Source organism: Larimichthys crocea, chromosome X (genome assembly GCF_000972845.2).
Source record: "Larimichthys crocea isolate SSNF chromosome X, L_crocea_2.0, whole genome shotgun sequence".
Classification (NCBI taxonomy): domain Eukaryota; kingdom Metazoa; phylum Chordata; class Actinopteri; family Sciaenidae; genus Larimichthys; species Larimichthys crocea.
Genome location: NC_040020.1, coordinates 27,906,567 through 27,920,783, shown reverse-complemented (window position 1 = coordinate 27,920,783; position 14,217 = coordinate 27,906,567). Strand labels below are relative to the sequence as shown.

The following is a 14,217-nucleotide window of genomic DNA, read 5'->3' as shown; positions in this document are numbered from 1 at the left end:
TGCTGAGGGAACATTGCATTTTATGTTGAGGCTTTTTGGTTTTCAAGTTTCTATTTGTTACAGAAAATCTGTGAATGTTCAATCACAGACTGCTTGATATCAAATTAAATGTTGCACGCACATAAACATTAGTGAAATAATGAATTTTTAATGAAACAGAACATCCCTAATATTATTAAGCATCAGGTAATTAATTATTATAAAATGAACTCAGCAGCACTGTTTATTTGTGTCCACAGCCACTTCAGTCAATGTAAGTTCAGGACAGAGGAATCTTTTCAAAGCTGCTGCAGTGTTTCTGGGGCTGCAGTGTCTTGTCCTCCTGGCTGCAGTCATTGTCTTGGTAGTTTTATGTAAGTATATAAATTCATCAAGCCAATACTCATTGTACATTATCCGTATGATTTTACAGTAGTGATCTATGAGCTTCCACATATTGCAGGGATTCAAGACAAAAACATCTGGAAGGTGAGCAATGAGAAACTGACCAGCCAGAAAGACAAACTACTGATAAGTTACAGTGAAAAGGAAAGCCTTATTTACAACCTGACCCGAAATACAGGCAAGTTAGAGGCCATGATCAACAACCTCACTAATGAGAGAGATGAACTACAGACAAGTTACTGTGAATTGGAAAGCCTCAATCACAACCTGACCCTGAAGACAATCAAGTTAGAGGCCATGAACAACAACCTCACCAATGAGAGAGAAAAACTCAAAAGTGTGATTGGTGAGTGAATATATAAATATTGAATTATTTTTACTGAAGGAATAGTTTAACATTTTGGAAATTATACTTATTCACTTCCTTAAGAAAATCTGTTACAGGAGCGATACCACTCTCACCAATCTTTCCAGTCTTTATGTCAACATAAACTAACTGGCTGCTGGTGGTGGCTTCATATTTACAAGGCAGAAAGTACATTGGTATCAATCTTTTAATCTTATTGAAAGCTGTTTACGCCATACACAAACTGAGAGGGATATTGTTGTAATTTATTTAGACATGGAGTATTGTACCTGAAGTCATGTCTTTTGTGTGAACAGACACAAAATGTTGTCCTGACCAATGGAACAAGGTTGGCAACAGCTGTTATTTCACATCCACCTCACAAGAGACATGGTATGACAGCAAAAGGGTCTGTGAAAAGGATAATGCACATCTGGTGATCATATCTAGCAAAGAAGAACAGGTGAGTGGATGAAAAAAATGTTTAGTTCTCTGAAAAATATTGTTATTGACTATACTCATATTTAGTTTTTTATACCCCTTGTTTTGAAAGGGTTGTAAATGCTACCAAACTACAAAACCTGCTTCCCTTCTCACTTCTCATTATTTAAATATTAGCACTTTAATTCATGTTATTAATGTTTTCCGACTTTTTAAGTATACATAATCTCTATGGAAAGACAGTAAATGAAAAAAAAGAGAAATAAGTGACTCTAATGTGCCACCTCAATGTCTCTTTGAAATCCAGAAGTATTTCAATTTGTGTTATTAATATTTTCTGATGTTGTTAAATTATTACATCAGGAATATATCTAAAACTGGGGGTAAAACAAATGTTTTTGAAACATTTTCAGTTATTGTGATTGTGTATGTTGTACAAAAATGGCATCTGGCCTTTTAAAAAAAATGTAAGGGGAAAAAAGATCTGTGTGCCAAAACAGATTCAGTCTTCCTGAAATTTAGGGAAAAGGGAAGAGAAGTCACAATGATTGCTGTAAAGCCACAGAAGTGAACACACAATATGAACAATATGACATTCAAACATGTCAATATCGTGATGAATATTCTGTTTTTACTCTTTACCTGCATTTTGCATAACAGACTTCTCAGAAAAAACAAAGGTGTTACTGTGAACATTAAAGGTGCAGTCAGTCATAGAGAAAGATAGTTGTCGAGTCTCATTCCCAGGTCTTCAACTACCAACATAAATGGGAAACAAAATGTCTCAGAGCAAGCCACACAAGACAGCAGGTAGGATATGTGCTCCCAGGTTGTCAAATACCAACAGTTTGGGTGTTTGGTGTGACTTGGTGCACCACTTACTGTGTTGTGTGGCTTGCTCTGAGACATTTTTCTTTCTCCAGTATGACTGACCACATATTTACCAATGATTCTGTTGTATTCCCAGTGTCCCAGTAAGTCATGACTTAAGTGTGTCAATGAGACAGCATGTAAAATACCATGACCCTGAAAACTGAGGAAGCTAAACGGAATTCTACCGCCATTAATTTTTATTATCTACACCTGTGCTTTTCCTACTGTGACATGTTCAACAACGGACTTTTTAGGTATACATAATCCGCATGGAAAGACAGTAAATGAAAAAAATGAGAAGTAAGTGACTCTAATGTGCCACATCAATGTCTCTTTGAAATCCAGAAGTATTTAACCACATTTGGCCTGAGAATCTGGATTGGTCTGACTGATGAAGAGACAGAAGAAGACTGGAAATGGGTAAATGGAGAACCAGTTACAAAACCGTAAGACATTTTTTAATTTTCTTTTATATTGACTGGCTCCATTCAGAATGTATTATGACAATGGTTCCTACTTAAAGGTACAATATGTAAGATATTTACTTTTTATTATTAAATCATAAAATGAATATGCTGTGTCATCAGAGATTAAGGAAACATGCTCTACTGAAATACAAGCTTCTTGAGAAATTACTAGAGTCAGTATATTTCTTATTTTGAAACTTGTCTTGATGGAACGGGCAATCTTTTTCTCTATGTTTTCATACGGTCTGACACATGGCACGGCAAAGCTCCGGGTTGCCAGATATGAAATGTACTACAGCCGTAGAAGCAAATAAAGTGGATCAACAGAGTGAATGTTGAAATGTGGTAAAACACAGTAAATATTAGAGATGATTTGAAAGATAAAGACACTTTAGAGCCCAAAAGGACACAGAGATCCTGTTTGTTTTTTCAGTGGGTTTCCACTTGAAAAAATATCTCCGCCATAATCGTAATAATTTTTTTAATCTTATGGAAGCTGTAAGATTCTGTCGTGAGAGAGATCCTGAGTTCACTCTAGTGTTGGTATGGAGGACTCAGCAGGTTGTAGTGACTTTTCCACGTGTAAATTTATCAATTATTTCCCTCGTAAACTTTCCAAAGACACACAAGACCACTGTGGGAAGTTATACAGTCACTGAGTTCAAATATTGAAATGAAATGTCATGTAATGATCATCAGTCAATAGCGTGACCTACTCCACTCTTACTGCCAGAGAAGCAGGCTGCTTTGCCTGGAGAAGTGAGAGTCTGTAAGGAGGACTGACCAGGTGTCCCAGGAGGCTGTAGTGCCCATTTGTTATGGAGGACTAAAAGTGCAAAATTAAATAAATCAATGCACAATTAAATAATTACTTAAATGTGTCATTAATTAATTAAAATTGGAATCAAATATTTAAATGTGCCATTAATTCATAAAAAAACGGATTCATTTGATGTAAAAAACAAAACAAAAAAACAAACAAAAAAAACATATATGATCATTTCACTATTTAATTAATTTACATTTTCATTTACATTTCATGGTCTTATGTTGCTGTGCTTCATGAATTGTCTAACTGTCAAACTCGTCTATCAAAGTCAGTGGGTGGGGCTAACGCTAATCTAGTCCAATCCATTGCTTTGGTCTGAAGTAGAGCGCCTGGCTAGAGAAAGTGGAGGATCTTCATGAACTTTAGGGAGTTGGTGAGAGACATTTTAGACTTAGCAGAGGATGTGGAAGCAGGACCTGCTGACCCAGAGCATGTAGCGAGTAAAGCAGAGGAGTTATTTCCGCACTTACCGACCAAGATATTGACTGTAGAGTGACTGCAAATTTAGAAATTTGAATTTCTGATGTTTTTTAATTCATTAATGACACATTTAAGTGATTATTTAATGGTGTATTTATTTATTTTATTTTAGCACTTTTAGTCTTCCATAATTTGTGACCACTAGATATCAGCATTCTGCACAATCTTATATATCGTACCTTTAAATAATTGATAATTTTACCATAAAGCCCAGGGCTCCCAGCTATCTTGATTTGGCTCTGGGGATTAAATCAATTTGAATTAAAATATTGAAAAAACACAGATTTAGAGATAAATTCTGCTGTGCTTTATATATCGACAATAAAGAACTGGTGTCCATATAAGTTCTTCTTACATTTAATATTAGTGATATTGAGATTTCTGTGTTTGTTTATATTCAATGTTTTGTTAAAATCATAAATATGTGGGATCGGATAATAACATGGGTGGAAGTATAATTCACAGATGTCAGCAGTGTTGATTTCTAATATTTTAGTAAATTTTTGCCTTTTTTGTTTGTATTTTAGGTTCTGGAGAGACAATCAGCCAGACAATTATCAGAGAAATGAACACTGTGCTGAGCTTGCAGGAAGATCTGGTAATTCTTTAAAAAACTGGAATGATTTGGACTGTAAAAGAAAGCTTCATTTCACATGTGAGAAAGTACTTCCATAACATCATGTTTTCATGATACACTCTTGAACTGATTCCACGTCTGTTTTGCTCTCATACATGTATTATAAACATACTGTATATTCTTCTCTTCTAAAACACAAAGGAGTTTATCTCTGTGCTCTACTTTTTCGAAGAAGAAGAAGACATACTTTTTATGTAAAGATAAACTGCTGGGTTGAAATACTTGTTGTATGTAATACTGTATTAATCAATTGTTTGTTGTTTTGTGATGTAATAACAAATAAATAAATGTCCTGATTCATTCTTTGATTGGGTAATTAATACATTTTACAACATTATCACCATCAAGATTGACCAAATTGTACATTAATGGAGTAACAGGACAAGTAGAAATATATACACAATTCATTTTAGTATCACAATAGTTTATATCATGTTATTTATTTACTTTACAGTAAAGAGAATTAAAAAAAAATGTTGCAAATGGCAAATCAGAGCATACATTTTGCCCATTAAAAAAATATTTGTTATAATTCAGATGATACAAATTAAATGTCAGGGTGTCAACATTTTAGTCAAAATACAACAATAAAATGAGGAATAAATTATTTTCCTTTGACCTGGCAAAGTAACTGGATCTGTATAGACCTTTCTACTACATGAGCGCCCAGAACTATTTTATAATATAATATTTACATATATCAATGATAACAAATAATATTCCAAACATTCTACAATGTTATTAATATATACGTGGATACATGTATTTTGTTTAGGTTGACATTATCACCATACAATACCCCTTGGAAAGAGGAAGTAATCAAAGGTCTCCTAGTCAGTAAAGGGAAGAAAATAGAGAGAAAGTCACTGGGAAGTAACAACCTGTAGATGTATTTAAAATAATTTGTCATAATTCAGATGATATAAGAAAAATACAACAATAAACTAGAAAAAAAATATTAATATTTCATACTAATAATGAGCGCCCAGAACTATAGTTTAGCATAATGTTTACATTTATCAATGATAACAAATAATACTCCAAACATTCTAGAATGTTATTTCCAAAGGTAAACTTTATTTGTCATTACATCTTTTTGATAGTTAGTGGTGTGCATCAATACCAAAGTCTTGTGAGCTTTGTGTGGATTGTAGTCACGTTATCACTTTAATGGATAGCTCAGTTTTTGTTTTGTTTTTTTGTTTTTTTTGTTTTTTAAGTTTAAGTCTGGAGAAGCGACAGAAAAACATGTTTTATCAACATAAAAAGATCCACTCAAAGAAATCAATATCCAGATCAGAATGCCCCCTGCTTTTTTAACATACAGCTGATCTGTATCTCAAGGAGAAAAAGTCAGTGTCCCCATAACAATCTAAGATTTAACACTGTCCCTACAGTGATCTTGGGACATACCTGACCCTGTGTAACCCATATGTGGCATGCTAATTTGGAAATTCCCTCACATTTCATGTTTGTTTTGATGTCTATGTGTGTTAATGAGACACTTTGCAGATTACACTAGCTTGCTCAGCACTATGTTAGTTCGGTCTTGGTATTAAAAGTTGAAACTGAAAAATGAGTATCACTGTCTTGTTGGTTTAAATGCAGAGTTATCAAGGTAATCTTTTTTCACAGATCCAGGATTTGTTTCGGTCACATGGGTCATCATTCCAGCTACTGTTTGAATTAGACTCAAGGATTTCTACGCAGTCCTCTCCTTCTGAAGCACCATTTGGTTCACCAACATTCCAGAAACTGAAACCCCAAAACAAAATATGACTTTTACAAATCACACATATTAAGCATTTGACAGACTTGTAACTTGTAAATTGTCAAACGTCAAATGTTTAAATTAAATCCAACGTCAACTCAAGAAAAAACTTTCATTGGTAGTACAGATTAATTTATTAATATATATCAGAAGGTCTAGCTGTGTAAGATTTAGTATTATGGAGGCGTTTGAGAGGTAGATTAAAGCAATTTCACAAAACTCATCCAGCCCCATGATGTCTATTATATCCATTGCTCATTCCTTGTTTAACACAACACAGTGGTGCAGTTGGGCAATCTGGCTAAAACATAAAATCTTTTTATTATACATCATGATTGTTATGGAATTTTCTATCCTTAGGTTACACAAGGTCACATTAGGGCCTTGAGGTCCTTGGCAGTATTAGTTGTTTGGCTTTGGTTGACAACAGTAGGTGCCAGTCTCAACACTGTGATGGCCAGGGTCGAAGAGATATATTACTGCCTTCCTAGTCATAATAGATAGCTTGCTGTTTACAGTCCAATCTGCGTAAACAGACATCTGTGTCTCCAGACACCTCCATCGGTAAAAACATCAACACACTGTATCATTGTAATATAATGCGAAACATTAGCTCGCATCTGAGGAAAAAATACTGCCAATGTGAACAGCTACAATCCGAGCACAGCACACAGAGTTGTGCTTGAGAGAGTGAACCACTGATTTGGGAATCAAGGTTAATCTGTATTTGTCTGTCTGTAAATGTGTTATAGAAATAAAACTGACTTGACTTGACCACTGCTGTTTTCTACAGCTGACAGTCAGCAGCAACATGGTGCAACTGGAGCTGAAGGGGACCCGGAGACTGAGAGAATGGAGCAGGAGCAAGCAGGAGAGCCAAGAGCTTTATAAATCACTGTTGTTTATTTTATCTTATTGGTTATCTACCTACCTCTGTATATATTTGTCTGCATTGTCTTAGTCTACATAGACTTTTACTTTTGACTAGTCCATCTTTCTACAGTTATCTTTTTTTTTTCTTCTCTCTGGCCACCTCAAGTTAAAAAAGTCTCAGTTTACATTTATGTTTTATATTAATACATTTGGAAGATGCTGTTTTTAAATTTGTTCTTGCATTTAAAATAAAAATGGAATTTACTTCACATGAGAAGATTCAGATATTCATTTACAATGTTTGCTGAGGTTTTAATAGATAATAATTACAAAAAGATTTACAAGTACCATGACTATGAAGTAATTTGTCTTCTTAAGTTTGCCATTGTTGTTTACATAATAATCTCTAGATGTCCATAGTTAAGTGGTTATTGTTTCTTTCTGATAAATAGTATTGTCTTGTGCAGGCCATGTAACTGAGAATGCAAGCTATGAATCAGATGGGATTTAGAATTTGCCATGTCTAGCAAGTCACCCTAAAACTGACTAGAATGCAGGAAATTGCATCTAAGAAATACAAAATTTTCTGACCCTCCGCTGGGAAATATGTCACATAAATGAAAAATTTAACCATCCCCCCTGGTTTCATTTTACAACTCGACTACTGTTTGTGGTGTTATCTCTAGGGGCTTTAAAGTTTGACCACCAGCATGAGTTAGGCAGAATGTGAGACCGACTCAGCACTTCTGATGAACTTTGAGAGTGTCTCTAATTCTCCTTGATCAATAGTCAATAATTAATACAGCATAAGACATCAGAGGCTCCTGAACACTTTGTTCCTTCCTGACCTCACCATTGACCTTTGACTTCAGCAACTTCTCCACAACAATGATAAAAAAGGCATTGCAACCAGAACAGCAACTCTCATGCAGCAACACTCAGGCCAAATTAAACGTCAACCCAACATCAGCTAAAAATTAAAATGTTTCCTTTGTTTTAATGTTTTATCGAGTGATAAAGATTCTTAGGGCAGCACTGTGGTGCATTGGTTAGTGTTGTTGCCTCACAGCAAGAAGGTTCCTGGTCTGAACTTTATTTGAGGCCTTTCTGTGTGGCGTTTGCATGTTCTCCCCATGTCTTCGTGTGAATGGTTGTTTGTTTCTATATGCCCTGAGATAAGCTGGTTACTTGTGCAGGGTGTACACTGCCTTTTGCCCATAGTCAGCTAGGATAAGCTCAAGCCCTACCGTGCCCCTTATGAGGATAAGTGGTTACAGATAATGGATCGATAAGTATTCATTTATTAATCTATATATCAGGGGTGTACTTTTACATAACAGGATTTAATCCCTTGAGATGTATCATCTTCTTTATAATGTTCAGAGAGGTCAGTGATTAATGAACTTAATTTAATTATTTTCATGAAACTACTCTAATAATTGACAATGACCAATTTTATATTAGCTAAAGTTGTGTTTTGGAAAAAAAAAATTTAAAATATTGTTCTGATTAGAGAAACTCCTCTGTGCAGTAATTTAATCAATGTCTTGAGTCCCCCAAATTTATGGAAGTGCAAGGTCCAGAGTGTAGGATTTCCAAGCACATAGAGGAAATGGTGGCTGCAAAACTCTTGAAATGCTCTGTCTAGAACCAGTGTTTTGTTTGTCTGTTCAGTGCTACTGAACATGGTAATTAAAAAAAAAGTCTCGTACAAACCTTGTGTTCAGCAGAGTCCCATCCACCCATTTCCATGTACCCTCTGTCTCTCTGTCAGTCAGTCCAATCCAAAAGTGCCTCTGGTAACTGCTTACGAATTCCTTGTTGACAGAGAAACAGTCATTATCATAAGTACAATACAAACAGTTACATGCTGTCCTCCACTTCTGTGACATGGTATTCAGTCACACACAGATTCACACACATGCATGTATACACAAATAGACACATACCTGTTCTTCTTTGCTGTTGATAATCACCAGGTCTGCACCTCTCTGCTGACAGGCATCTCTACTTTGTTGCCAGGACTTTGTTAGATGAGAAATGTAATATAATGTACCGTTGAAACACGTGCATTCCCATTCTGTTTGTATAGGGGGGGAAAACAACAACCTTAACATCTCAAATTAATTAAAAACTAAAACTTTGGTTGGTTTGGGTTGAAATGTTCTCTGTAAACATTAATGAATATGAACTTACTAAGCTCATTTCCATTCAAACAACAAAGGGTAAAGATAAAACAGGAACCATGAGACAGTGTGTATAGTATGTTAATACAGAATCTACAGTTATATGAGCCCTTCCGAAATTTGGTGTTTTATGTTTTAATGGCATCCTCAGTGTTACTAAATATAAAAGCACAGGTTTCTCACTTATGGCATAAGTACCATGTTGGTTAATGTTAAAGATTTTAATAATTTTAAATTTGTTCCAGAAAAATCATGTTAACTGTAATTTTGGCATGGCCCCTAATGCTACAATACCATTGAGCCACAGCCAATGCTGCTGTGATGATATTTTCCAATGTGTGATTTTTCCATGTGACCTATTGACCATCTAGACAGCAGCGAAGAACATGTACCACACAACTATATAATTCAGAATATTCACAGAAATGTTTGTACAAATGTACATCAGAAAAAAAAATATATATATATATCTTTCACCTGGGAAACCTTTGCAATTATGACCTTAGAGTGCATTTTCGAGCGAGGGCCACTTACCTACCCCAACCGTTCGAAAGTGTGTCCTAACCACATAAACGTCCTCTTTCAATAACATCTTCTATTTTGTTATAAATATCTCCTGCACACACTTTGTGTTTGAGTTTCACTCACCATCCTGGCGAACAAAGTCCACCCAGCCTCTACCTCGACCACGTACGAGACGAGAGGACTACCCAAGGACCCGAATAGCTCATGTTGAAGAATAACACGGTGAGAACTAAAAGGTAAATTTCCTTAAAATAATTGCATTGTGTCTCTTGTTCTTAAAATCAGGGTGTGCTCCAATAAGTCCCTTAAGACTTTGCAGCTAATTCAGAATGCCGCTGCATGTATACTGGCAGGAACTAAGATCAGAGATCATATATCTCCCATTTTGGCTTCTTTGCATTGGCTACCTGTTAAATCTAGAATAGAATTTAAAATCCTACAGCTTTTGGGTTTGGGAGGCAGACACAGTCAACACTTTTAAGAGTAGACTTAAGACTTTCCTTCTTGATAGAGCTTATAGTTAGGGCTGGCTCAGGTCATCCCTTAGTTATGCTGTTATAGGACTAGGCTGCCAGGCGACTTCAAATGGTGCACTGGGCTCTTCTTTTCTTCTCTCTCCCTCTCTCTCTCTCCATCGCCATCTGTTAACATTCATGTCTCATTAATGCATGTTAATGCACGTTACTAACTTAACTTGAGCCTTAACTTCTGTTGTTGACCTTTCAAATGCCTTTTTCAGCATGCCTGTACATCTTGATAGTCAGTATTGGTTTGCTTTTAACTTCAATAGATGTGGCTACATGTTCACTAGACTGTGCCAAGGCTATTGTGGATCTCCAACATTATAAACAATATTTTCTGTGTAGTCTTGAACCACTTCAACTTACTGAAGGCACCACTTTGCTGCAGTATGTTGATGATTTGCAGCCAAACTCGAGAGGAGTGTGAGAATGATACTATCACTTTGGTGAAACATTTAGAGTACACAAAGGCTGCAATCACATGACAAAGTGACATGGACTGAAGCCGCAGAATCAGCTTTTGTTGACTTGAAACTTGCACTGCAGACCACATCGATTTTAGGTCACCCTCAGCTATTGCTGTATGCAAATGTCAAGTACACACACATAACAGAGACTACAGGAAATGAGAGAACAGATGCAGCAGCTAAAAAAGCAAGTGAAGAGCAGTCTCTCTCTACCACAGAGGAACGTTCAACATGGCCGCATGCTGGTGCTGTGTTGTTACACATGTTGGACCAAGTGTCAAAAGGGGGGACTGACAAAAAATTGGTTTACAAAAGGATTTTCTGTATATGCTCAAGGATTTTGCCAAGCCTGTTTAATATGTGCCACACACAGGCCAGTAGACCAGTGCAGGTGCAACAAGCTGCACATCCTAAACCTGAACATGTGATGATTGATTTCATTGAATTGACTCCAAGTGAAGGAAAGGGAAATTCTGTCTTGTAATAGTTGATATGTTTTCAAAATTAGTTTAAGCCTTTCCAACTTTAAAGCAGGACAGTGCAGCTGTAACAAATGCACTGATGACGGAGGTGGTACCCAGGTGGGGCATTCCCACAAAAATCAGCAGTGATAACAGTAAATCATTTGTAAGAGATTTTGGGCATTGACTTGACAAGCCAGTGCTGGAGCTGTAGAATATTTTATTACAGGCCGGGATACCTGTGACTAAGGGGTCACACTCTCCATAGTACAATACATAGATGGAGCGGACGAGATTGACAGATAGATAAACAGAACACATCACTTCAGTTTCTTCAAATTCTTAATTTTTGTGGTTGTAGCTTGACTCGACAGACAGAAGATAAAGCAATGGGCAGTTGATAAGAGACAGAGAGCTGTAAACCACAAACAGCTATTTCTTACCTGCCTGCTGAATTTGACATAATCTTTTATGAATTCATCATAATTATGTTTTCATTGGTGTATAATCACCTGATATTAAGAAAAGTGTTTAACAATGAGCTGCCACAATTTATCCTGCATGCTTAAATGGGGAGTGTAAGGCGAGGGCTATTCATTTTGTTGATTGCATTACTTATGATAAAAAAATAACGACTTGACAAGTTTGCTAACAGCTATAAATATACCTATTGGTATTGGGTGGGGAATGACAGGTGTCTGTGAGACATCTGAAATATTTTAAATCAGTTATTTTATGGTATAAAAGTTAGATGTTGTTGCATTAAGAAATAAATAACTACCTCGAAGTTCTCTCTGCAGATCATTTCTCTCTTTGACCATGTCATCAAATCTCTTTTGGAGCTGGTCTCGTTTTTCAGTCAGGTTGTTGTAGCTGGTCTGTAACTGGTCTCGTTCTTTATTCAGGTCGTTGTAGCTGGTTTGTAACTGGTCTCGTTCAGAGTTGCCTTTGGTGTCTGTTTGGCACAGTAACAACAAATTACACACTGTTTACCAGCATTATTTGAGGCTTTATCAGCTTTCTAACAAAGTACTCACATAGGAAAACCAGAGTTATGAGTCCAGTCAGAAGGAGAAGACACAGCAGACCCAAACACACTGCAGCAGCTCTGCAGGAACTCTTCTTCACATCTCCAGCGCCAGAAAATAGAAGTCAGTATTTGTGTTCAGATAAAATCAAAGAAGCATGGCTTTGGGGACGGAAATCTTAATCACTATTTGATGAATTGCAGTGAAATTTTGTACATTTTGACATCTTTTCAGACAATCAATCATTTCAAATTTCTAACCCTAACCCTAACCCTAACCCTAACCCTTTCATTTTCTCTCTTTATACTCTGCAGTGACTGTTTTATTTTATTTATTTTAGGTGATAAATATGACTGATTATTACCAAAAAAAATCCATCAATGACAGCAAACCAGATTCTTTCCCTGCCCCTGAGAGTGACAGTAGCTCAGTCTGTAGGGATTTGGAGTGGTAGCTGAAAAAGGCACCAGCTCATCTCCAGAGCACCACAGAGGCGTCCCCGAGCACCGCCACAGGCACCACTCTGTGTGGCTGCCCATTACTCCACCATCTCTCCACATTTGTATGTCTATGAGCCTTTTGTGTGTGTGTGTGTGTGTGTGTGTGTGTGTGTGTGTGTGTGTGTGTGTGGTTATATTTTGGGTAAAAGATACATGTAAAAAAAATGGTCTTTTCTGTGTTTCTGTGTGAGAATAATGTTAAAATATTTGGATGAACTTGCAGTCAAGATCATATTACACTATGTGTACATGAGTACTTGTTTGCATGAGTTCAGTACCTGAGAGTGCAAGTCCAGTTCTTTTTGGCTCCAGAGTCTGGATCTTGTCTGCATCTTCGTAAACATTTTCAGTATTTAGTATCTCCCTTGTACAGCTGTCGTGATAACGTGATGATTCCTCTACATTGGCATAGATTTCCAAACATTGATCCATGATGATGTTAAAGTGTGCTGGAACAGTTTGCTCAGGGTCTCAATGTTTCGAGAGTGTGCTGGACTGAGCTCAAACAAAACAAGAAACACCGTTTAACAGATGTCACAGTATTCAGGTGTGGGACTTTATTTGACAGGAAGGGGTTAATTTAGAGAAGTTGAGCCTGTCTTCTGAAGGTTTGACCACAGGCAGTTTCTGATAAACCGCTCCTATATAGCTCACTATTTTTAGATGTATTTCTGTTTCACTGATGACACAGGAAGAGGAAAAAAACGTTCACAGTATACATTGTGTGATAAACTCACAGATAGATCTACCACAATTTGAAATAATTCATTAAATGATATGAAAAAATGGCGAATTTACAGTTTCTATCAAACCTTTACTCTGATGAATAACATACTAAAAACCTATTCAGTGCACGTTGTCCTGACCATACCTGGCCTAACTATGTCAATGAGCATATGTACCTATTACCCAGGGCTGCAGTATTGTGACGTAATGGAAAAATTTAGTGCTGCTTGTTGTTCTGACCTACAACCAGAAGTAATCTGCACGAGGATCTAAGGCTGCGAGTTGGCTCAGAGGGGGTTAGCATGCCAGCAATATATTTAGAAGCCAACTCCCTATTGTCACAATCCAATCCTCTGCTGCTCTGCCAGTAATTTGCCACTCTCCTCCCCTCTGCCGGCCACTCCCCTCTCATCAGCCAACTCTGTTCACCTGTGCACTCAGGTGCTCCTCATTAGTATCTAGCCACAATTTAAGCAACACCAGGGCAGTGTTATGTTGCCAGATTGTCCAGCACTCATCTTCGGCTTGAATTCCCAGTTCTGACCCCGCTTGTTTCTGACCAGGGGCCTCATGTACAAAGCTTGCGTACGCACAAAAAAGTGGCGTACGTCCTTTCCCACGCTCACGTTCAAATGTATCAAACGTGAAACAAACGTAGAAATGTGCGTGCCCCACGCCAATTTCATAGCTGTCGTACGCACG

At 36.9% G+C, this 14,217-nt stretch overlaps 2 protein-coding genes across 2 annotated transcripts in view; one reads left to right on the top strand and one right to left on the bottom strand.

The window, feature by feature from the left end:
• The window catches only part of LOC104932985 (CD209 antigen-like protein E), a 27,355-nt gene that overhangs the window by 11,438 nt on the left and 1,700 nt on the right, over positions 1–14,217 (bottom strand). The window contains exons 3-4 of the mRNA XM_027283066.1: positions 13,068–13,121; positions 12,299–12,391 (exon numbers count right to left, since the gene is read on the bottom strand). Of these exons, the coding sequence (XP_027138867.1) occupies positions 12,299–12,391; positions 13,068–13,121 (147 nt within the window). The remainder of the gene's footprint in view (positions 1–12,298; positions 12,392–13,067; positions 13,122–14,217) is intronic.
• Positions 588–4,501, top strand: LOC113746631 (C-type lectin domain family 4 member E-like). Its single transcript, XM_027283070.1, has 4 exons — positions 588–730; positions 1,048–1,193; positions 2,390–2,490; positions 4,348–4,501. The coding sequence occupies exons 1-4, from the start codon at positions 682–684 to the stop codon at positions 4,493–4,495; spliced, it is 444 nt and encodes a 147-aa protein (XP_027138871.1). The 5' UTR covers positions 588–681; the 3' UTR covers positions 4,496–4,501.